Source organism: Diospyros lotus, chromosome 8 (genome assembly GCF_014633365.1).
Source record: "Diospyros lotus cultivar Yz01 chromosome 8, ASM1463336v1, whole genome shotgun sequence".
NCBI lineage: Eukaryota > Viridiplantae > Streptophyta > Magnoliopsida > Ericales > Ebenaceae > Diospyros > Diospyros lotus.
Genome location: NC_068345.1, coordinates 42,665,581 through 42,688,135, shown reverse-complemented (window position 1 = coordinate 42,688,135; position 22,555 = coordinate 42,665,581). Strand labels below are relative to the sequence as shown.

The 22,555-nt window shown below is 38.0% G+C and overlaps 1 protein-coding gene across 1 annotated transcript in view; it reads left to right on the top strand.

Annotated features, from left to right (window-relative positions):
• The first annotated feature begins 2,248 nt into the window (after positions 1 to 2,248).
• The window catches only part of LOC127808674 (uncharacterized), a 39,208-nt gene continuing 18,901 nt past the window's right edge, over positions 2,249 to 22,555 (top strand). Inside the window, exons 1-6 of the mRNA XM_052347240.1 lie at positions 2,249 to 2,435; positions 3,388 to 3,558; positions 5,575 to 5,660; positions 5,776 to 5,879; positions 8,437 to 8,563; positions 8,649 to 8,743. Of these exons, the coding sequence (XP_052203200.1) occupies positions 2,249 to 2,435; positions 3,388 to 3,558; positions 5,575 to 5,660; positions 5,776 to 5,879; positions 8,437 to 8,563; positions 8,649 to 8,743 (770 nt within the window). The remainder of the gene's footprint in view (positions 2,436 to 3,387; positions 3,559 to 5,574; positions 5,661 to 5,775; positions 5,880 to 8,436; positions 8,564 to 8,648; positions 8,744 to 22,555) is intronic.

Below are 22,555 nucleotides of genomic sequence, written 5' to 3'. Positions count from 1 at the left end.
AATTAACTCTTATTAGATAATGATAGAGAGTTTTATGTTACATAATAATTAATTAAAACGTTAGTGATTTTTTTAAAGATAAGTTTGGAGAGCCAAAGAATGTGACCGACGAGGTTATCGAAAGGGGGCAAAAAGATAAAATTGCCCCACCCAACCTTTGCGCTCTTTGCTCTCTCTTTTCTCCCATAGTCGCGTGCCCAGCTATCGCCTCTCTCCTCCCTCGCTTCTCCCATGGTCGCGCAACCACTGCGCCTCGCCTCACCGTCAACATCGTCCCCTTGCCTCTGCATCCAGCGACGGGCAACGAGGTGTGGCAAGGCAATGATGTTGGCGGCGAGGTAAAATGCGGTGATCGCACGACTATGGGAGAAGGGAGAAAGGATAGAGGCAAAGGTTGGCAATGACATCCCTTGAAAATTTGTATTTTGGGCGAGAATATTTTGATCTTTTTGATCATATTCTGTAAGTCTCTCTGTGAGATTTTTTAGCCAAACAGTAGAACTCTATTTTTAAAAACGAAAACTAATTATATACTTTTAAGCAAATATCAAGGTAGTGCCACGTGAATTTGCCCTTTTTGGGGTTGGGGAGGAGGAGTAACATCACGATCTGAAAGGGGCAGGGAGAATAAGATGAATCTTTCATTTGACTTTTTGAAATGCGGATTAATTTCATAGAATGCTGCGGAAAAGCACTATTTCATTTTACGGTTTGAAATGCGAATTGATGTATATTTTATTCTAGTTTACTTCCAATCGTATTGTTGAGGTTTCAGGTCTGTGGAGAAATCGTGCCTCCATCTTTCGATTCAAAGGTTTCTCGCTCATTTTGCGTCCCATTGTTGTACGACGTCTTCGTGCTTAGCTGTTGTGAACAGATCCATAGATGCCTGCAGAAGATTAAGAGAGAAATGCTGGTTTAATATTGCTTGCCCCAGGGCCAATTGATGCCATCCAATTGAGCTCTATATTTTTAGTGTGGAATTCAAGGTTTCCCAGATAAATTGCAGATTATAGTGGTTCAGTTAACTTCTCAGCATACTGCATGTAATGAGCAGAATTCATAGCAACCTCCATGCTAGCCTATGCCCCGGGCAATTTTATCTTACTAGGCTAAGTGCATAAGCTCATAGTACTGCAAAGGGTTTATGTTCCCGGGTCCACAGGGCACTCCGTCTATCTTCGAAGGGACCAACTGTGGTTGACTCTTTGCGAAGCAGGGTAGGCCCGAGGTTCTTTGTCTAGGCAAGATGATTGATCAATTTATCAATTTTGTCATTCGTCCACCCAGGTATACTCATCTCTTGTACAATCTGTATGTGAAAAGTCACCGTTTTTCTCTCATTCCTGCTGCTCTTCTGGATTGGTTGCTTAGTTTTCATATTTGATGACAATGTTTCCTGTTGGATGATATGGTGTTTACATCCTTGAAATTACCGATACTACTGATTGGTTTCTGAATTTTGATTCTGAATGTGTTTTGAAATGATAAGTCTGTTAACTTAAATTGCTTGAGCTGTCAACCCATCTACTGCTGCTGCACTGACAGATTTCGTGATTATGGCATCACTGTAATCTGTTCTGTCTTCTATTTTATTTTTATTTTTTTCTTTTCCTTGATAGACAATTTTCAGCATCCTGTCAATATGACTATAGAATAATTCGATTCTGTGTTGTGTGCTGCACCTATATTCTAGGCGTCTGTTTAAGTTTGGCAGTCTCAGTTTGAGGAAATTTGTGTGAGAATAGGTGGAATTACAGAAAAAGGGGCACCCATGTTGGTTTTACATCTCTAGTGGTGGCACAATTACACCCCACCTGTTTCCTCAGAAAATATGTTATCCACATCCGTGCTCTAGGTTACGTCATAATTGTGTAGTGCATCACTGGGCAGTGCAAGTTCTGTTCTACATATAAGCTGGTCAAACTGCTTCTTGGTTTTCACCATACTTAGTTTTGAGTTATTGATATCAGTTAGGAATATTACAGCATGGAAGCAATGCTGCTGAGTATTGTCTTATCAATTATGGATGTGATGCTTTTGTTATTACCGATGGTACTATCACTTTTTGTGTATTGCAGCAGAGTCGAGTTTTATGAGATGCCTTTTAATGTGCTTCAAGGCTGAGCTTGGCATTCAAAACAACCTTTCAAGAATTCAGATTGTTCGCCCAGGGAGGCTGCAGAAGTAAGGTTGCAGAAGAGTTGGATGATTTTGGTGGGATTAGCAGAGGACAGATAAGTGGTGCATGGAGGTGGCGGGTGACAATAGTGATTTGGGTGGGATTCGTCAAAAACTTAGTTATCTGGCGGTGGAGGCAGCTATGGTAGGTGGCAATGGTGATTTGGTTAGTATTGGATATTGTAGTGAGTTGGGTTGGAGTGGAGGTGACAATGGAAATGAGCTAGGTAGGAGTGGAGGTGAAGGCAAAAAATGTACTGTTGGTTTTTTCAATGAGAGTGGTCGTGGCAAAGGATGGTGATGTGCTGGTGGAAGGTTGATGGTTTGATTTGATTTTTCTTTCTTGAGGGGGGGGGGGGGGGGGGGGAGGATAAGCTGATTACGTTGGCATTGGGGGATAGACTAAAGCTATTGTGTTTTCCATTTGGACCGAACTTTTAATTCTTTCCATAGTTGAATCGTACATTAACTTGCTTCAATCATGGGCCACCATTAGTTTACTGTCTATAACAACCATTAAAAATAACATGGCATGATTAGGTGCCAAATTAGATTGCCGCATAAGCTTCATTTTCTGGTCAAACTAGATGTCGACCACCAAAGGTGAGAAACACATCCCTTTTGATGACTACTGGATAGGTCGCCGGCCACCAACAATTATGGAAGAAATGTGACCACCATTGAGAAACCCACCCCCTGCTCCAACACGTGAGGGCACATTTTGGTGTTTCCTTGGGACGAATTGGATTTGCTTCAACGATGGTTCCTGTAAATCAATTGTTTTTGTCTTTCTGAGACGACTAGTAATGAATTCAAAGCAGTTTAAAACTTTTAAAGATGACCAGGTTATTGTAATGTACAGATCATTAAATCAATATTGGGTCTTGATCTGGCAAATCACTTAATTATGGATTAGAAAGTAGTAGTGGTTCAGCGTGTCATGAAGAAAAGTAAATGAGAAGGTTGGTGTTCAAGTTGCAGATACTGAGTTTGAGTGGGTGGGTTGGATATTCAAGTTGCAAAGATAATAATGTCCCTATGGAGTTTGTATTCATGAAAAAAAGAAAAAGAAGTCAACAAGTTTGAACAGCTGGCTAGCTAGAAGATCTTTCTGCCATCAGTTGTAAAGTTTCTAGCCAAAATGGTTGTCAACAACAGTGGACCTACTAAAATGATTGATTGATCTGAATCTTGAATCTTGATGAGGTCCACAGCTGAGGTCGTTGTCCAAAGCTTACACACACACACAGAGAGCACACGAAGAGGAAGAGAAAGAAGACGGTAGCAGGCTGCAAGGATTCTCCTTGCTTGTGGTGGATGGTGACATCCACAGAGGTCCTCTTCAACCTCCAAACACAGCCACGGACAAGGGAAGGGGTGAGTTTCTTGATGCTAGATTGTTGACATCTCCTTTAACTAGAAAATGAAGCTTACATGGAAACCTTACTTGCCACCTAATTATGCCACATCATTTTTAACAGTTATTATAGATGGTAACCTAAGGGTGATCCATAATTGAAGCAAATTTGAAGTATGATACTACTATTGAAAAAATTAAAAGTTTTGTCTAAAATAGAAAACACGATAAAAGCTTTTTTTTTTTTTGGTAACTTATCCTTTTATAGATATAAGAATTTAGTTATTACTTGTTACTTATTATTGATACGAAATTTTAAATAAGGCAGAATTGTTGATTTGTTTTGAGTTTTCAACCTGTTGCCCAACAAACTTTGACAAAGTTAGATGCCATAGTTTCAAAAACATGAGTATTTTTATGTAGTTTCATTAAACCTCAAGGATTGTCAATGTGATTTATCCATAAGTTATGGCTTCTAGCAAGGGGTTGGGTATGTTTAGTATTTTCTGAATGTCCCCTTGAACCTGGGGGGGCGGGGGGGGGTGTTGTTTGGCGTTCCTCTCTCAAACCTACTCTGACCTCCAAATAAGGCTGCCCATCCCCATCTCATTGTGCTTCATTTCGCAGGTGGGTGCAATAGGGGAAAGAGAGTTACACAACGGGAAGGAATGGAAGGGAAAAGGAAGTAATTTAATACTCTCCCCTTGTTTGCAAAGAAGAGAACATAAAGGAGAGTAATGTAGTCACACTTTGTTTTGGTAGAGAATGGTATAAATGATAAAAAAAAAATGAAAAATTAACACTTTTCGCATACACAATAAATTATAAATTACAGAAAGTTATAAAATAATAATATACACTTTGTTTGGATTGTATTCTAATAAATAATTTATTTGGGTCTTTATACAAGCTGCAACTTTTATTGTTTATGCCAAATTATAAACAAGTAATATAGGATTTTATTTGGGTTAAGAATAATACTGGATTTTTACAAAACATACTAAGGTAAAAGAAAAAGTTATTATTCATAAGGTAGATCCCTTTGGTAGGCAAATTGCTAATCTTGTGTTTTTCTCCTTGTATTTTGATTTGGGGAGACTTCCTCCTTTTCCATATATTTTTTTAGATCTTTTGGAAAGTTTCTTTTCCTTGTTGATATTTGGAGCCTTTTTGATTTTTAATTTGTTTATATGCTTTGAATGTGAAGGTTTGTCTCCTTTTGGTGCTCTTCAATATGCACGTACTTATTCTTCATCATCACAAGCCTTTATCCTTGGGGTCGACTTTATGAATTCTAACTCTCAAATCATCTTTATTCATGACCATCTTTTTTGTAATGTCGTTATGTCCCATGTCATGTCTAAAAGTTTTTCACCAAGTCTTCTTTGCTCTTTGTCCACCTTTTTTGCTACAAACTTCTTCCATTCTATCCACTTGCCTCACAGGCATGTCTGATCTTTATTTGGCACCACTCCAACCTTCATTACAGATAATTTTGTTCCTAATTCTGTCTTCCCTGTTCTTGCATTTCTAATTATGAAGTTGTTTAACATTAATTCTTTAAAGAAACATGGAAGTTCGGTATTTTTGGTTTTACCTAAGTGCCATCCTTCTATTTTCGTCTTTGCCTTGTTATTAGCAACTGTCAGTTCCTATGAAATGTTGCACCATTTCAATATGAAGACAGGCTAACGTTTTGGAATTTATGTTGTCTTAATATCACCTGTAACTGTGTCATTTCTTTCTTTCTGAGTCGAATTCTATAAATCAGAGATTTTTTCATGTGCCATTACTCATGTTGTTCCAAAATATTGCTTTACTTGGACATCAGCTTGTCTTGCTATAACTTACCACATTCTTTTTGGTCTTAAATATTTCCAATAACACCATTTGATTTGAACTTGTTACTCTTTCTTCTTTTGTCATCCCATTAACTTGTCCATTCATTTCAGGCAACATCTATGGGTTCTAGCTAGTGTTTCTCAATTGTTAATCCTCTTTTATTTATTTATTTATTTTTTTGTTGAGCTATGCAGGGCAGAATATAACCCAGATCAATATTTATGGGAAAACGATTTTACTATTGCTGGCAGGAAATACAAAAGACAGGACCTTGAGGCAAGTAAGATATTCATTACTGAACTTTCGTCTTCTATTGTTGTTATCTGTTTGTGCATATTCTTCGTATTTTTGCTATGCTTTCAAGTTTATGGGCTATTATTATCTAAATTCTGCAGCTCAAAAATCAAAGAGGCCATACTTTGCAGTGCAGTCATTATGTGCCTTCAACCTTCCCAGATGACACTTCTCTACCTTGTGTTATATACTGCCATGGCAACAGGTTTGTCACCATCCCTGACTATCTGTTATTGTGAAAGTTTAATGCTTGATTGAGGCACTCATATATGGTCCAGCAAACACTGCATGGATGGTATCTGTGTATTGCTCTCAAATTATTCCAGTTTGAGAGGATATAACGGGACAATAAACATTCTGCACTTGTTGACCTTGAAGTAGATTTGGTGAAACTGGTTTCTCATTCCCAGAGGATATGATATTCCCAAATTAATGCTTGATAGGGTTAGACAGTAGACACTTGTTAGATAATTGTAGTGTCCTCGCCTTAATAGCATTAATTAGGGCCTTTTTATTTCATTAATAAAATATCTAGTTTTCAATTTCCATCCTTTTGTTGTTCAAACAAATTTCTCATGCCCCTTAGAAGTTAAGTATTGGTTTGCATCTCAAAACTGTTTCTTAAAACATTTTTGATACTTGAAAATCCATAGTTTTTCTTCAAACTATTCATAAAACTTCAAGTACCACATAACTTTGAAAGCATTTGTTAAAATGTTTATATTCAGATTAAAAATAAAGATATAAAAGAAGAAGTTAGCAATTCAACATGGTATCAGAGTAGGCAAAAATCCTGATTTCAAACTTCATTACTAACCCGATATATAAATAGTTGCACATGTTTGGATCAATTATGTAGTGAAGTTTGGCCACAAGTGAGGGGGCACATTGAGAGTAAAAATAATAATATAAAATATAAAGTCAGTCCTCCGTTTAACAACTTAAGATTTTAGATAAGATGGTGGTTAATAATTCAACAATTTACAAACCAACTAAATAAGTTTATTGTCTTTCCCACATATAACTCTTCCCAAGAGCCCCAAAATAGTTCATACATTCATTCAAAATGACAAATATCCATCAAGATATAATAGATTCCTGTAATAGCCTAGGTATGCAATAAGGGTCTTCTAATGAGCTTCAATGTTGGTAGTCTCCTCTCAAACATCTGAAAATGATGGAGATAGGACCACGAGCTTCAATAGCTCAATAAGTCCAAGCACAGACAACCGTGAAATGCAAACCCCCAACCACACTCCACATTTTTAGAGTCTCTTTGACTGTAAGCCTCCATCCTTCAAGAATTAAACCTCCTCGCTTTCTTTACTCTTTGACGATCATAACACACCAATCTCTCATTGATAGTAGTCTTTCCATGTCGCTAGATCTCAAGTGTGTAACCAGCATGGCCCCATGACACTACATATACCAAAGAAAACAACAATATACTCATCAAGCAGGCCAACAACATGCCATGTGAATCATGCTCAATGCAATATGAAAACGGTGGTAGACGACTTATGAAAATGAGGATTAAAGCTATAAATCTTTCCTACACAATGAGCTCTTCACTTAGTGAGGAAAGACCCCAAGATCAATGTTCAAGCCTTCAAGCTCCCCAAGTCTCTCTCTCTCTCCCCCTTGCTCAATGAAGTCACAAGAATGAGGGCAGAATTTGATTTTTTGTTCTTATTTGGTGTAAAAATGACCAAATCTACCCCTCATCTGAACTTCTAGTCAACAAAACAACGGGCAAAATCCAAAGGGCATTTCGACACATCCACCAATCTTGTATCTTCCTTTAGAGATTTTTGCCCCTCTTTTTCAGCCTTTGCAGCCCTCTTTTCAGTTTGTGCAGCTTTGGCAGGTGGTCCCCGCTTTCTTTTCTTGGCTAAAACTTTTGAATTTCCAACTTACTTGCATGGTCTACCACATAAGGTCTTCTTTGGACAAAAATGAACTGCTCTTGGGTTTGGATTTTAACTCAAGTTTATGTGGCGTAACCCATCTTGGCCACCAACTTTCATCCCATTGTTTAAACACATGGTTTTCTGAAAAATACCCACTTTAATCCCAATATTGGACGACCAAATGATCAATTCCTTTTGATCTAACACCACCAAACATGGGTAATATTATGGTAAAACTATGTTCAAAATTTTGTGGCCAAACTCCAAGAATTGAGCCTTCACTCGCATTTCTAGTCAAAAGTCATAACATGATTTTTCCGCTCCAAGGAACCTGGTTTCAAAAACCAACCATTCTGTTTTTGAAACCACCCCTATAGAAACCTCAATTTTGGAACCAGAAACCCTAATTTCAAAACCAGACTCTGTCCCAACATTATGTTTACCCTAATTTTGAAATCAACCACCTTGGTCTCAAAACCCTGTCCCAAAATTTTGAAATTCTGATTTTTTCTTCACTCTTAATCCACATTATCCACCCATGGCCCGCCTAGGCCATTTGTCAATCCATGAATCAGCCATTGTGTCAGTTTTTCCCATTATAAACCCTATTCCAGTGATTTTCCAACCTCAAGCTAATTTTCTCCTATTCTTCCAACCTGAAAAATCTCCATATTTATTTATTGATTCCCAGAATAGCAAATAAACATTACTAGTTGTTACAATCATAACCTAACTTTTATATGTGTCACCCTTGTTTGTTCTCAAGTGATTCCATCTTGAGACGATACAAAATGTTGGCATAAGAAGAAGTGGAAATTAATCATTCTGCACTTACTCTTGTGGACCTTGCAGTGGATGTAGGGCAGATGCAAATGAGGCTGCTGTAATTCTTCTTCCATCTAATATTACTGTATTCACTCTTGATTTTTCGGGTTCAGGCTTATCTGAGGGTGATTATGTCAGCCTTGGCTGGCATGAGGTGCATTTCTCTCTCCCCTTTTTTATGATTTCCTTGAGTTTTGGTGATTGTGATGGTTGTTACTTTGCTCTCATCTTTGCACCAGAAAGAAGACCTCAAAGTTGTGGTGTCGTATTTGAGAAAGAAACCACAAATATCTTGCATTGGTCTTTGGGGACGGTCTATGGGTGCGGTGACTAGGTATCATATTGTGCCCCCCTCTGTATCTTGTTATTATGTTTGCTTGTCATCAATGTCTTTGTTCACAGTTTTCTGGTTATTGCTGTTGCCTGTCATCAGTGTCAACAACGCTTTTACATTAAACAAAAGGAGATGATATACAGTAATATCTGATGCAAATAACAATTCATTGAATTGTTGAGATTGATGTACATGCATTGCATGCTCATATGTAAAACCACCTGCTCCAATGCAGCAATAGTAAACCCTCTTGACAGGTAGAATGGCTACCATGTTTTTACATGGCATTTCAAAGCACAGTGTTTTAGCTGCTGCCCCAAAGAAAATATGATAGATACATATGATAGATGGCCGCAGCTGATCTTCCAAATGTATACATATATATATATATTATATATGCATAGTCTTGGAGACGTGAAACTAATTTTATCTCTGTCACAGTAGAACTCTAGTTTTTACCACCAATTCAAAGTTGTGATATGTTTAAAGCACTTGCATGCCTGTAGATGTACCCTTGGTCCAGGCAACAATTAAAACTGAGGTGAACTGCTTCTGATATCAGTGAAGGAGGTCAAAGTTACAAACAGTTCCTGTTGGTGGTAAGAGGTCTGGGCATGATTTATCCATTCAACTGTCAAATTTCTAGCATCATGGACTAGCAGAAGTGGTCACCGAAGAGAGTGAAAAATTGTAGTTCATTTTCCTGTAGAGCAGAAGGGTGATGATGAAGTGGTGATTGTGCCCAAGTGGTGGAAAGTAGGCAGTTATACCTTGAAGTTAGGATTTAGAACTGGTTGAAAGTTTATTTCATGATGTTTTCCTGGCATGTTGAACCCCTCTAGGAGGGTTGACTAAAGGCACACTTTGCTCCTGTTCACAATATGCATTACCTAAGGTCTGTTCATATTTATACATGTATACATGATCCATTGCCACTGTTTGACTCGAAAACAAGCAGGAAGTCCAAATAGTTGGATACAACTATGGATCAGATTTATGCTTTAGTGAAGACAGTTCCTGTTCAACTGAAGTTAATTGATCATTCATGGTTGTAGTGTGATGAGAACTCAGTCTTTTTTTTTCTTTTAACATTATAATAAATGGAGCCAGGAGATTTAAGGATTGGAGGCCTAATTAGAAAAGATTGGAGGAAGATATTCCTGATTGGCAGAAGACTCCTGACATTATCTAAGACTTCTGACATTTCAGTTTGTGAAGCTCTTTTACGTACTTCTTCTTCCTGGTGTTGAAGAGTGGATGCTCCTATAATGATAGTTGATGGAATGGAAGAAGTTTTTGGCACAAGTTGTAAAGCTGCATCATCTCCTAGGGATGCTATTGGTAAATAAATTACCGCAACTAGGTGGCAGGAACCTAGCATTTGTATAAGGGTTTCTTGGTATTTTTGGCATGGTAGTTATAGCAGTTGTACTGTAACAGGCTGTTCAAGGTTGTACCTTTGTATTGGCAGCCTTATTGGCGCCAAACTAAACTGCCCTGGATTAGTATAAAAAACTAATCCAGCTGAATAAAAGGTATCGAAGCATTTTTTCCAAGAATTCTACGTTTCTCTCTCTCTCTCTCGATCTTGCTTTCTCTCTCACCTACTTCTGTTTTCCCTACTCATTCTCAAATTCCCCCCTAAATTCTGCCCTAATTCTCTCAAATACCAGAGAATTGACCTCTTCAGATCTGAAGACCTAACAGTTTGGTATTAGAGCAAGTCCTAGGCCACCGATTCAGCTTCTTTCAGGAATTTTCCATGGCTGATGGAACTCACATGAAGCAGTTCGAAGCTCAGTTGCAGCAAGTGAATGCAACTGTCTCCGATCTTCAAGCTCGTGTTGACTCACTGGAAGCAGGATCCAGCAGAAATCACGATGTAATCCTTTCATTGGATCAGAAATTTGAAGCTTCTATGAACTGCTTGGCAAGAAGATTGGACGGATTCATGTTGATGTTCTCCAAAATGCCTCAGGTTAGTCTTCCTACTGATTTTCCTCCCAAGGAGCAACCTGAACCAATCTTACAAGGAAATGGAACAAATCTTAGAACAACTGGTTCTTCTGAACTAGAAATTGAACCTATGGAAGAAAATGTGGTTGAAAGAACAGTAGAGAGGAGGCAGGAGGTACGGGCTGCATCCAATCAGCCTTACTTTCCATTGCCGAAGTTGGAGATTCCGATGTTTGACTGTCGAAACCTTAGGTGGTGGGTTAGATGGTGTCAAAAGGTTTTTAGCTTGTATAATATACTGGATCAACAAAGAATAACTTTAGCTTATGCTTATTTGAACGATGTGGCGGATGTGTGGTTTCAAGCATGGATCTGATTACGAGATAATTGTCAATGGACTGACTTTGTGGAGGACTTTTGTCAATGATTTGGTGACAGAAACTTGACCGATGTTGTGGAAGAATTTAATAAATTGAGGCAGGATTTGTTAGTGTAGGTGCTCTAGACCCAATCAGATTGGGCATGTTGTACACTGACAATTGTAATCATGTTATTATTTGAATAAGGAGTTATTCAAATTCACAAGAAGTCATTCTATTAGTTTCTTGCTATTATTGTAATAACCGAATGAAACTAGATAGAAGTCCATATGATGTATACTGTGAATAATCTATAAAGATGTGAGATGATGCATCACAGTTTATAGACATCATTAAACGTCCCAAGTCGTAGCAATGTCAAGAATGGACATTGACAATTGCGGTAAGACTTGTATGTGCTATGTTTTTGCTATGTGATAGCAATGGGGATCTCACACCCATAGGCATGGGGATGCCTAGACAAGTACATAGGTGACCAATGTTGGAGAACGTGTCACTGGACATGACTCGCTATGAGAATCCATTTTGGTTATATGTTGATGAAATTCTCATACGAGATGGGTGTAACTAATCCTTGGACCTAAGGTTGTCACGGTCATCTCATAAGAAGATTGGTATGCTTTGACATCGTTTCGATGGGCCTAGACAAAGGCTGCACGTGGGCGATCGTTGGGTATATCATGAGGCTTATGGAGATGGGTGCATAGCCAAGATGGGACTCGTCTATCCCTTGATAGAGGATGATGTATCTAAGGCGCCTTCGGTGGATATTCACTTTAAATCCATGGCCATGGTGAAAGAGATCAATAAGGAGTTATTGATTCACTTTCTATTAAGTGAAGATATCCGAAAGACCGAAGAAAACTCATGTGATCATTATCAAGCAACACATCGCCATACTTGAGATCACATAAGATGCATTGACGAGAGGATCGTATTACACGGTAACCATGCTCGTGAAAGGTTATTTGCGGATTATGAATCCTTCTGAATAATTGGGTAGGCATGACGCCTTGCTAGAGGCCAATCTTGTCTTATGTGTTCGTACCGACACATTGCCAACATATTCGGAAGCCTAATGAGTCATACGCAATAGGCACGGTCCCTGGCTTAAACCAGGAGAGTGGACGTATGGTTAAGTGGGACACTTCGGCAAGAAGTTGTGCCGTCGTAGGTTCTCACGGGAAAAGAACAAATAGACGTAATGACGTCGATATGACGAGGAGTCGTCATAATGGAAAGAGTTTCCTAAAAATGGCATTTGATTAAATTAGGAAGGAGTTTCTAATTTAATGATTTTCTATTTGTTGGAGTGGCAAATAGGAAATAAAATATTTTTTGGGCTTAAGTTAATATTTGGACTAAATTAGATTTGGGCCAAATATTAAATTAAATATTATATTTGGACTAAATTGGATTTGGGCCAAATATTAAAATAAATATTATATTTGGACTAAATTAGATTTGGGCCAAATATTAAATATTATATTTGGACCAAATCAGATTTGGGCCAAATATTAAATAAAATATATTTGGGCTTGAATTAGATTTGGGCCATAATATTTTATTTAACCTATAAAAGGATTGGGCCATTTAATTATATTTCTAGTTGGACTAGAATAAGCCCACTTATGATTCTAATTAAATTAGAATTAATGGGCTAGCCCAATCCATTAGGGTTTTAGAAACCCTAGGATATTTCATTATAAATATCATTTTATAGGTTGCCCATTATAGAGGTGATTTTTGGTGTCGTTTTTCAAGAGTTGAAAAACGCATTGCCGTTCACTCTTTCCCGTTTCTTTTGGCATCGATTTGAAACGTGGGTGTTCTTTTACCGTCCATACACAAGCCGCGCAAAGGAGAAGGAGCTAGCACTCCTATTCCGCTCTCCTTGCCAACGGACGCGTGCCGCGTATCACGAGTTAGAGGCCGGACGCTTGGACGGCTCGAATCCGCGAACGACTCGATAATCTAAAGGTTAGATTTATTTATTTGTTTGTGAATGATTTGATTTCGACGTTGATCCAATCGCCGGGATCGGGGTAAGGTTCAAATTTTTGAACTACGCTGCTTGCCCCGTAGCGATCTTGCTTTACTTTCAGGATTACTCTGTTCAAACTTATCAGATGAAGTTTGAGGATCTTAAGTCCCTGATGCTAAACCTTAACCCTTATCTGAGGCATATTTCGTTTCAAGTTTCATTAGTGGCTTGAGCAAGGAATTGAGGCCTACAGTTAAGATGCTACAGCCAAAGACTGTAAAACAAGCAGCTGATAGTGCTAGATTACAGGAACTCACTATGGAAGCCTTTATGAAGAAGCAGAGAATTCATATAAGAGGAACAAGTTCAAATTCCAGTCAACAAGGAAATCATCTAGTGGCAGTGAATCGTGGATTTAACAGAGAGGCAACAAAGAACAATCAGAATTTCAGGAATTTAACAGCTCATCCAACTGTTGTTTCAGATCAGCCAACAGGAGGAAAGTTTGGTAATATGGAGCAACGTAGGCCAGCCGGTTTATGTTATAAATGTGGAGAAAAATATATGTTGGGACATCAATGTAAGAGACAATTTGTTATTGTTGGTAGGAGAAGATGAAATAGAGGAAATGGGGGAAATTCCAGCAGTTGAAACTGAAATTGAAGAAGCAGATAATGTAGAAATATCACTGTCTGCTCTAAGAGGCTTAGCAAACAGCAAGATTATTAAGGTAGAGGGAAAGGTACGCAACCATAAGCTAATTGTGCTGATTGACAGTGGAAGCATGCATAGTTTCTTGGATGAAACTACAGCCAAGAAACAGGCTGACAAGTACTCAACCTCTGTCAATGACTATGGCAAATGGCAGTAAGGTGATCAGCAAATTCTCTTGTATTGACTCAGTGGGAAATGCAAGGGGAGGGATTTGCAACTGATTTGAGGTTATTGAAACTTGGAAGGTGTGATATAGTGTTGGGAGTAGATTGGATGAAAACAATCAGTCTAATCAGTTTTGACTTCAAAAAGTTGGAAGTCACTTTTAAGAAAGATGGGAGGAAGTTGACTTTTGCAGGTAGCCTAGACACAGGCTTATGCAAGGTGATCACTGGGATTGTGTTTGACCATGCTATACCTCTTAAACCTAATATTTAATCTTTCAATATTCGGTCATACCATTATCCACCAATTCAAAAGATTGAAATTGAAAAATTAGTTAAAGACATGTTACAGAAATCCACTATTCAACCCAAAAGAATACTCCTATCAAATCCTTACACACTAACGGAATCAGAAAGACAATAAGAAGAATCGGTTATAACAAAAGAATATGCAAGAGTAGTAAATGAAAAAGATTAAACCACACAAAGAGATCGAGATTATCCTGGTTCGAAATGCCCTTAGACAAACCTACATCCAATAGTCCAACACCCACAGAGCAGCTTTTTATTCAGTAGTGTTGGACAAGAATGAGGTTCCAAGTGGAAGAAGTCTAAGTTAAAGAGGAGTGTGGAAGCTTTGCAACACTCGGTGAAAAGATTAAATCAAATTATCTTAGGTTGTTTAAATTATGTTTCAATTGTAGATAATTGTTGTAAATTTGTATTTTATATCTGTTTTATCTCCTAAACTTTAGGAGATAGTTGTTCCTAGATTTTAGGAGTAGATTACTCAAATCCTTTCCTACTTTATAGGAAAGAGATTAAGTTGTAACCTGTATATATTTTCAAAGCCCTCTCAATATCAATCTAAGCAAGCATTCTCAATTTCCTAAGGCTTGTTTCAAGTAGGAAATTGATCAGTACATCAAGCCATCTCCTTCATCTATATCTCCGAGTACAAAACCCTCGTTCTCTCAAGAATACACAAAAACTAAATTCTTATCACTTAGCCTTTCTTTTCTCAAGAACGACACAACACTCGATCACGAATGAAAACTGGGAACTCGCCAATTAAACTTGATCCTATTGACTGCCCCCTGCCCTCTTATTTATAGAAAGGGCGGACACCCTAATGAAACTGACCAACATTGGAGATATTACAATTAGACCCCAAAAACTAAGAAAAATTACACTTTGAAATTGAAGCCTAAATGTTCTAAATATTCCAGCCGATAGATCACAAGACTTCACTGATCTCCTATCGCTCGAACTCTAGGCGAACTCAACAATTCTCCACCATTTGCCTTGAGTTCTTCACTCAATAGACTGAATCTGCTCTCATTTGGAATGTAAGACAAAAAACTGATCATATCAAACACAAAACACATTAAGAATAGTTAAACAATACTGTAATTTAGACATAGGGGGACAGCTTTGATAAACATGTCAGCTGCATTTTCTTCTCTTGCAACTTTTATTAGGCTTATCTCCCCCTTCTCAAGGATTTCCCTAATGAAATGATACCTAACATCCATGTGTTTGGTTCTTTCATGGTGTGATGGATTTTTAGCCAAATGGATAGGACTTTGGCTATCACACATTAGTCTAACCTTGACATCTATTCCTAGTAGCTCACTAATGATTCCCTTAAGCCAAAGGCCTTCCCTTATTGCTTCAATAACAACAATATATTCTACCTCGGTTGTGGACAATGCCACCACCGATTGCAGGTTTGTTTTCCAGCTAATAGAAGATCCCCAAAGCTGAAATACATAACCTATTGAAGACCTCCTCTTATCAATGTCTGCAACAAAATCTACATCTGTGAACCCTAAGATGCAAGGTTTTTCTTCTAACTTGCCTCCACCATAGACCAAAGCCATACCTAAAGTCCCTTTAACATACCTAAAGGTCCATTTTAGAGCATTCCAATGGGCCTTACCCGGATTGGCTATAAACCTACTAGTTACACTCATAAAATGGGCCAAATCCGGTCTTGTATAGACCATGCCGTACATTAGGCTCCCAACCGCATTAGAGTAAGGAATCTTACTCATTTCCTTAATGCCTTCTTCATCCTTAGGAGACTGCTCATGTGATAATTTAAAGTGTTGGGCAAAGGGAACCGATACATTTTTGCATCACTCATGTTGAATCTCTTAATCAACTTGCTAAGATAGGATTTTTGAGACAAAATTAGTTGCCTATGCTGCCTTTCCCTTCTAGTCTCTATGCCTAATATCTTCCTAGCTTCTCTTAGTTCTTTCATCTCAAATACTGATTTCAAACTCAGCTTTAAATTTCTGATTTCCATAGCTAATTGACTAGCAATCAACATATCATCTACATATAGGAGAAGATATATAGATACACCACTTGGCATATGCTTAACGTAGACACAACTATCTTATGAACTCCTTTTAAACCCTTGGGACAACATAAATGAGTCAAATTTCTTATACCATTGCTTAGGGGATTGCTTTAAACCATAGAGAGATTTCTTAAGAAGACACACCTGTTCTTTCTTTCCTCTCACCTCAAACCCTTTGGTTGTTCCATAAGAATATTTTCCTCTAAGTCTCCATGTAGAAAAGTTGTGGTGACATCCATTTGCTCTAAAATTAAGTCTTGATGGGCTGTTATTGCAAGAAGGATCCTTATTGAGGTGTGTCTCACCACGGGTGAGAATACCTCATTGAAATCTACACCAACTACTTGGGTAAAGCCCCTAGCCACTAGCCTAGCTTTATACCTAGGTTTATCCTCTTTTCCAGCACCCTCCTTAATTTTATATAACCACTTACAGCTAACAACCCTCTTCCCTAAGGGTTTTTCTACAAGAACCCAAGTGTTATTTCGTTTAAGAGAGCCAATCTCAAATTGCATGGCTTCTTGCCACTTTTGAGAATCTCTTGACCTAATTGTTGCTTCATATGAAAGGGGTTCCTCCCCCATTTCTGCAGCTGCACTTGTCAGGGCATAAGATACTAAATTAGAGTAACCATATTTGACTGGAGGTTTGGAAACCCTCATTTGCCTATCCCTAGCAACATTGTACCTCTCCAGATCAGGAGGATTTTCTGAGCAGGAGGATTCTTCATAATCCTCTTGCTGCCTAGAAGAGGAGGCTTCATAGTCATCTTGTTGACTTGGAGAAGATTCTCCACACCCTTCATATTCCTCTTGAAGGTTTAGGTCCTAATCTCGAGGATTATTTTGGCCTCTATCTAATGGTTCTTCAAATAGATCTACATCTATTGCTTTGCCTTTCTCGGCATCCTTTGATTTTTCTTTTTCCTCAAAGTCTTTATATTAGATCCCTCATCAAAAGTGACATCTCTACTCACAAAGGTCTTATGCATATCTGGATCTAGACTCCACAATTTATAACCCTTAACTCCTTTCGAGTATCCTATAAACAAGTACCTAATTGCTCTAGGGTCCAGCTTGCCTTGCTTAAAATGAGCATAGGCTATACACCCAAATACCCTAATATGCTCTACAATAGGCTTGTGACCAGTCCACATTTCGTGGGGGGTTTTAAACCCTATGGTTGCGGATGGTGACCAGTTAATAACATAGGTTGCCGTAGATATGGCATCTCCCCAAAAAGATTTGGAAAGCCTAGCATGAATAATCATGCACCTGACTCTCTCTAAGAGAGTTCTATTCATCCTCTCGGCTAGACTGTTTTGCTTGGGATTTCTTGGAACCAATAGGTGTCTAAGGATACCATCTTGATTATATAGGTGGGCAAATTCCTTGTTGCAAAATTCCAATCCATTATCAGTCCTACTGATCTTAATTTTGCTTCCTTTCTGATTTTCTATCATAGTTTTTCAGGTTTTGAAAGTTTCAAAAGTTTTGTGTTTTGATCTTAAAACATAAACTCAAACCATTCTAAAGTAATCATCAATTATGGATAGGAAATACCTAGCTCCACCATGAGATAAGGTTTGGGAAGGGTCCCAAAGATCAGAATGAATGTATTCTAGAGGGGCCTTAGTGGAGTGAATAGCCTTCTTAGGAAATTTAACCTTTGCAGATTTCTCAAATATGCATGTTTCACATTTGTTTATAGCTATTACCTTTCCAGCACTCACAATCCCTTGCCTAGCCAATTCCTTAAGCCCTTGTTCACTAATGTGAGCCATCCTATAGTGCCATAACCTGGACTGCTCATAGGATTTTCCCTCTCCTAATGCTGACTCTCCACCCACTATGGATACTTGCAGCATATATATGCCATTTTGAAGGATAGCCTTCATACATATGGGGGACCCCTTTGCTACCTTAAGGACTCCACCAACTCCTCTATAAGAGTAGCCATTTTTGTCTAGTTCTCCAAGGGATATCAGATTTCTCTTCAAGTCTGGCACATATCTAACAGCAGACAGTGTCCTAATTATTCCATCTTGCATTTTGATTTTGAAATCCCCAATCCCTTTGATTTTACATTCCTGGTTGTTTCCTAGAAGCACTTTACCCCCATCTATGTCCCTAAAACTTAGGAACCAATCCCTATGAGGTGTCATGTGAAATGAACAACCAGAATCTAATACCAAGGCCTGCCTATCCTCAGTATTTGACACAAGAAGTACATATGCACTGTCATACTCAAACTCACAGATTGAGGATGAGATTTCTACATTACCCTTATTCTGAAATTCCCACTTTTTCTTTGGGCAATTTCTTTTAATGTGACCTTCTTCATGATATGAGAAATATCTTACGAGTCTCCTACCATTTTTAGGCTTTGATCTAGACCTACCCTTAGTTCTTTGATCCCTCTTTTCCGGCCTTGACCTAGTTGTAAGAGCATCTCCTATAGAATTCTTGACTTCTACCTTTTATTGGAGTTTAAAGCTCCAATAACATCATCTAGAGACAAGTTTTCTCCTCCATGTTTTAATATAAAGTCTCATAAGATTTAGGTAAAGAATGTAAAAGGACGAGAGCCTTATCCTCATCGTCATATTTTATATTAATATTTTCAAGGTCTAGACAAAGCTTTGTAAAGTCATTTATATGGTCTTGTAGCTTCTGGCCTTCTCCCATTCTAAATGAGAAAAATTTGGTTTTAAGAACAATCAGGCGGAAAGGGTCTTGGTCAAGTATAGGGTCTCTAGCCTATTCCATAGGGATAATGTGGTGGTCATCTTAGAGACCTCCCGAAAGACCTTATCATTGAGACTAAGAATCAAAGTATTATAGGCTTTTTCATATATTTCTTCCCTCTGTTTACTTAATTCTTGTTTATGTTCAACATTGCTAGATTCGAGCAATTTCTTTTCTTCTTCTAGTGCCCCTTTCAATCCTAAGTTCCCTAGAAGTGCTTTCATTTTCATCCTCCAAAGGCCGAAATCATTTTGTCCAATGAATTTCTCTATATTGATCTTGTTGCAGCCATAATCAAAACCAATGACTCAAAGAATCAACAAGAGACTATCAAGAAAAAGTAGCAAGAAAGCTTATCTTGGTTCGAAGGGAGGCTCTGATACCAGATTGTTGTTGTTAAGACTTACGAATTAGGAATACACGAAAAGAATACTCCTATCAAATCTTTACACACTCACGGAATCACAAAGACAATAAGAACAATCAGTTATAACAGAAGAATATGCAAGAACAGTAAATTAAAAAGATCAAACCACACAAAGAGATCGAGATTATCCTAGTTCGGAATGCCCTTAGACAAACCTACATCCGGCAGTCCAACACCCACAAAGCAGTCTTTTATTCAGTAGGAAATTGATCAGTACATCAAGCCCTCTCCTTCATCTATATCCCCGAGTACAAAACCCTCGTTCTCTCAAGAATACACAAAAACTAAATTCTTATCACTTAGCCTCTCTTTTCTCAAGAACAACACAACACTCGATCACAAATGAAAACTAGGAACTCACCAATTAATCTTGATCCTATCGACTGCCCCTTGCCCTCTTATTTATAGAAAGGGCGGACACCTCAATGAAACTGACCAACATTGGAGATATTACAATTAGACCCCAAAAACTAAGAAAAATTACACTTTGAAATTAAAGCCTAAATGTTCTAAATATTCCAGCCGATAGATCACCAAGACTTCACTGATCTCCTATCGCTCAAACTCGAGGCAAACTCAGCAATGTTACTTGTCAAGAAAAAAGATGGCTCTTGGCAATTTTGTATTGTTTATCATCAATTAAATGCTGTAACAATCAAAGGCAAGTTTCCCACTCCTATTATTGAGGACCTTTTGGATGAACTCAAACATGCTACTATTTTTTATCAAACTTAACCTAAGATTTGGTTATCATCAAATCAGATAAGACCGGAAGACATTCCTAAATCAGCCTTTCATACTCACCAAGGACATTTTGAGTTTAAAGTTATGCCTTTTGCGCTAACTAATGCCACTTTTCAAGCCCTCATGAACCGAATTTTTGAGCCCTATTTACAGGATTTCATATTAGTATTCTTTGATGATATTCTTGTATATAGCCCTTCCTTTGTTCAGTAACTTAACCACCTAAAAACTACATTTGAGGTCCTTAGACTTAACCAATTGTATGTGAAGAAGTCAAAGTGTGCTTTTGCTCAAAGGCAAGTGGAATATTTGGGGCATATCATTTCTGTTATTGGGGTAACCATTGACCCTAAGAAGGTGGTTGCAATGCTTTTTTGGCCGAGACCTACCAAATACCAATGTAAAGGCTGTGAAGGGATTTTGGGGGCTGATTGGATACTATAGGAGATTTGTTAGAAATTATGGTGTTAAGTAAGTCTTTGACGAAACTGTTGAAGAATGATAATTTTAATTGGAATCCTCAGGCTGAAGAAGCTTTTGTTAAATTGAAAACGGCCATGAGTGAAGCTCCAGTTTTAGCTTTACTAGATTTTAATAAGCCTCTTGTGCTGGAGGCTGGTGCAAGTAATTTGGGAGCTGGGGTTGTACTTATGTAGGAAGGACGACCATTAGCCTTTATAAGCCAAGCTTTAGCTCCTAAACATCTGTGGTTAAGCATTTATGACAAGGAATTGTTGCTTGTTTTAATAGTTGTGGATAAATGGAGGCATTATTTGGAAGGTAGTCAGTTTATATATGAATTGACCATGAGAGCTTAAAATACTTATTACAGGCTACAGTAGAAACTGCATACCCAACTACAAAGAAGGGGATGACTAAGTTGTTGGGCCTTGATTATACTATCCAATGTAGAAAAGGAAAGGAAAACTTAGGCCCTATTCTTCTTACTGTTTTTAGGCCGTTTTCAGTTTTCCAAAATAGTAAAAATGTGTTTATTTTTATATTTTCAAAAACAAGGAAAGATTTTGTAAAGAAAACTCAAAACAACAAAAAATCATTTTCGTTGTTTTTATCACAAATATGCTCAAAATTTTCAAAACACGGAAAATGCTACAGACAAAAAGAATGCATTTTAAGCAATCTGAAAACAAACACTCAAGACACTAAAATGAAAATGAATTCAAAACTAAAAATTGAAACACGAAGAGAATAGCCCCTTAGCTGCTAATGCCTTGCCTCGATGTTTTGAAGAAGGGACTACTACAGCCTACAGCCTGTACTTCCATTGTTCCTGATTGGTTGCAGGAGGTGACAGCTAGCTATGAGTTAGCTGATTTTCAAAGGAATTGCTGGAGTGATTGACTATTGATTCTTCTAGTAGACCAGGTTATACAATGGTTAATGGATTAATTCAGTTCCATTGCAGATTGATGATAGGAGATTGTGATCAACTCAAGATAAAAATCTTGCAATCTTTGCATGGATCACCTTTGGGAGGACATTTAGGTATTTGGAACACATACCATAAGGTGAAACAGTTATTTTATTGGCCACATCAAAAGAAAAATCTGATAGATTTTGTGATGGCTTGTGATGTTTGCCAATGCTGTAAGAATGAAACAGTGGCAGCTCCTGGTTTATTACAGCCATTGGCAATGCCTATGCAGGCTTGGACAAGTGTATCCATGGATTTTGTGGAGGGATTGCCTAAATCAGAGGGGAAAGACTGTATTTTGGTGATGGTGGATCAATTCACTAAATTTGCCCATTTTCTATGTCTCTCACACCCTTTTACAGCTCAAGAAGTGGCCCGGATATTCTTAGATCATATTGTCAAGTTACACGGAATTCCACAATCCATAGTTTCTGAGAGGGATAAGGTTTTTACAAGCCTACTGTGGCAGAAATTTTTTATATCTTTGGGCACTTGGTTGCTTATGTCCATTGCCTTTCACTTGGAATCAAATGGCCAAACGGAAAGGGTCAACCAATGTTTGGAGACTTATCTTTGTTGTTTCTGTTTTCTACCGCCATTGGTTTGGTACAAATGGCTTTCTTTTTATGCAGTGGTGGTACAATTCTTGCTATGACAGTTCCATTAAAATGTCCCTTTTTGGAGCTTTATATGGTTATAAGCCTCCTCTTTTACCTGCCACTTTGGAATCTACATCATTAGCTGCTGTTGATACTTATTTACAGCAGCAACAGGAAGTATCACAGGTGATACGAAAGGAATTAGCAACTGCTCAAAATAGGATAAAGCAGTTTGCTGACTCAAGACGAAGTGAAAGGGAGTTCGCGGTGGGAGATATGATTTATCTTAAG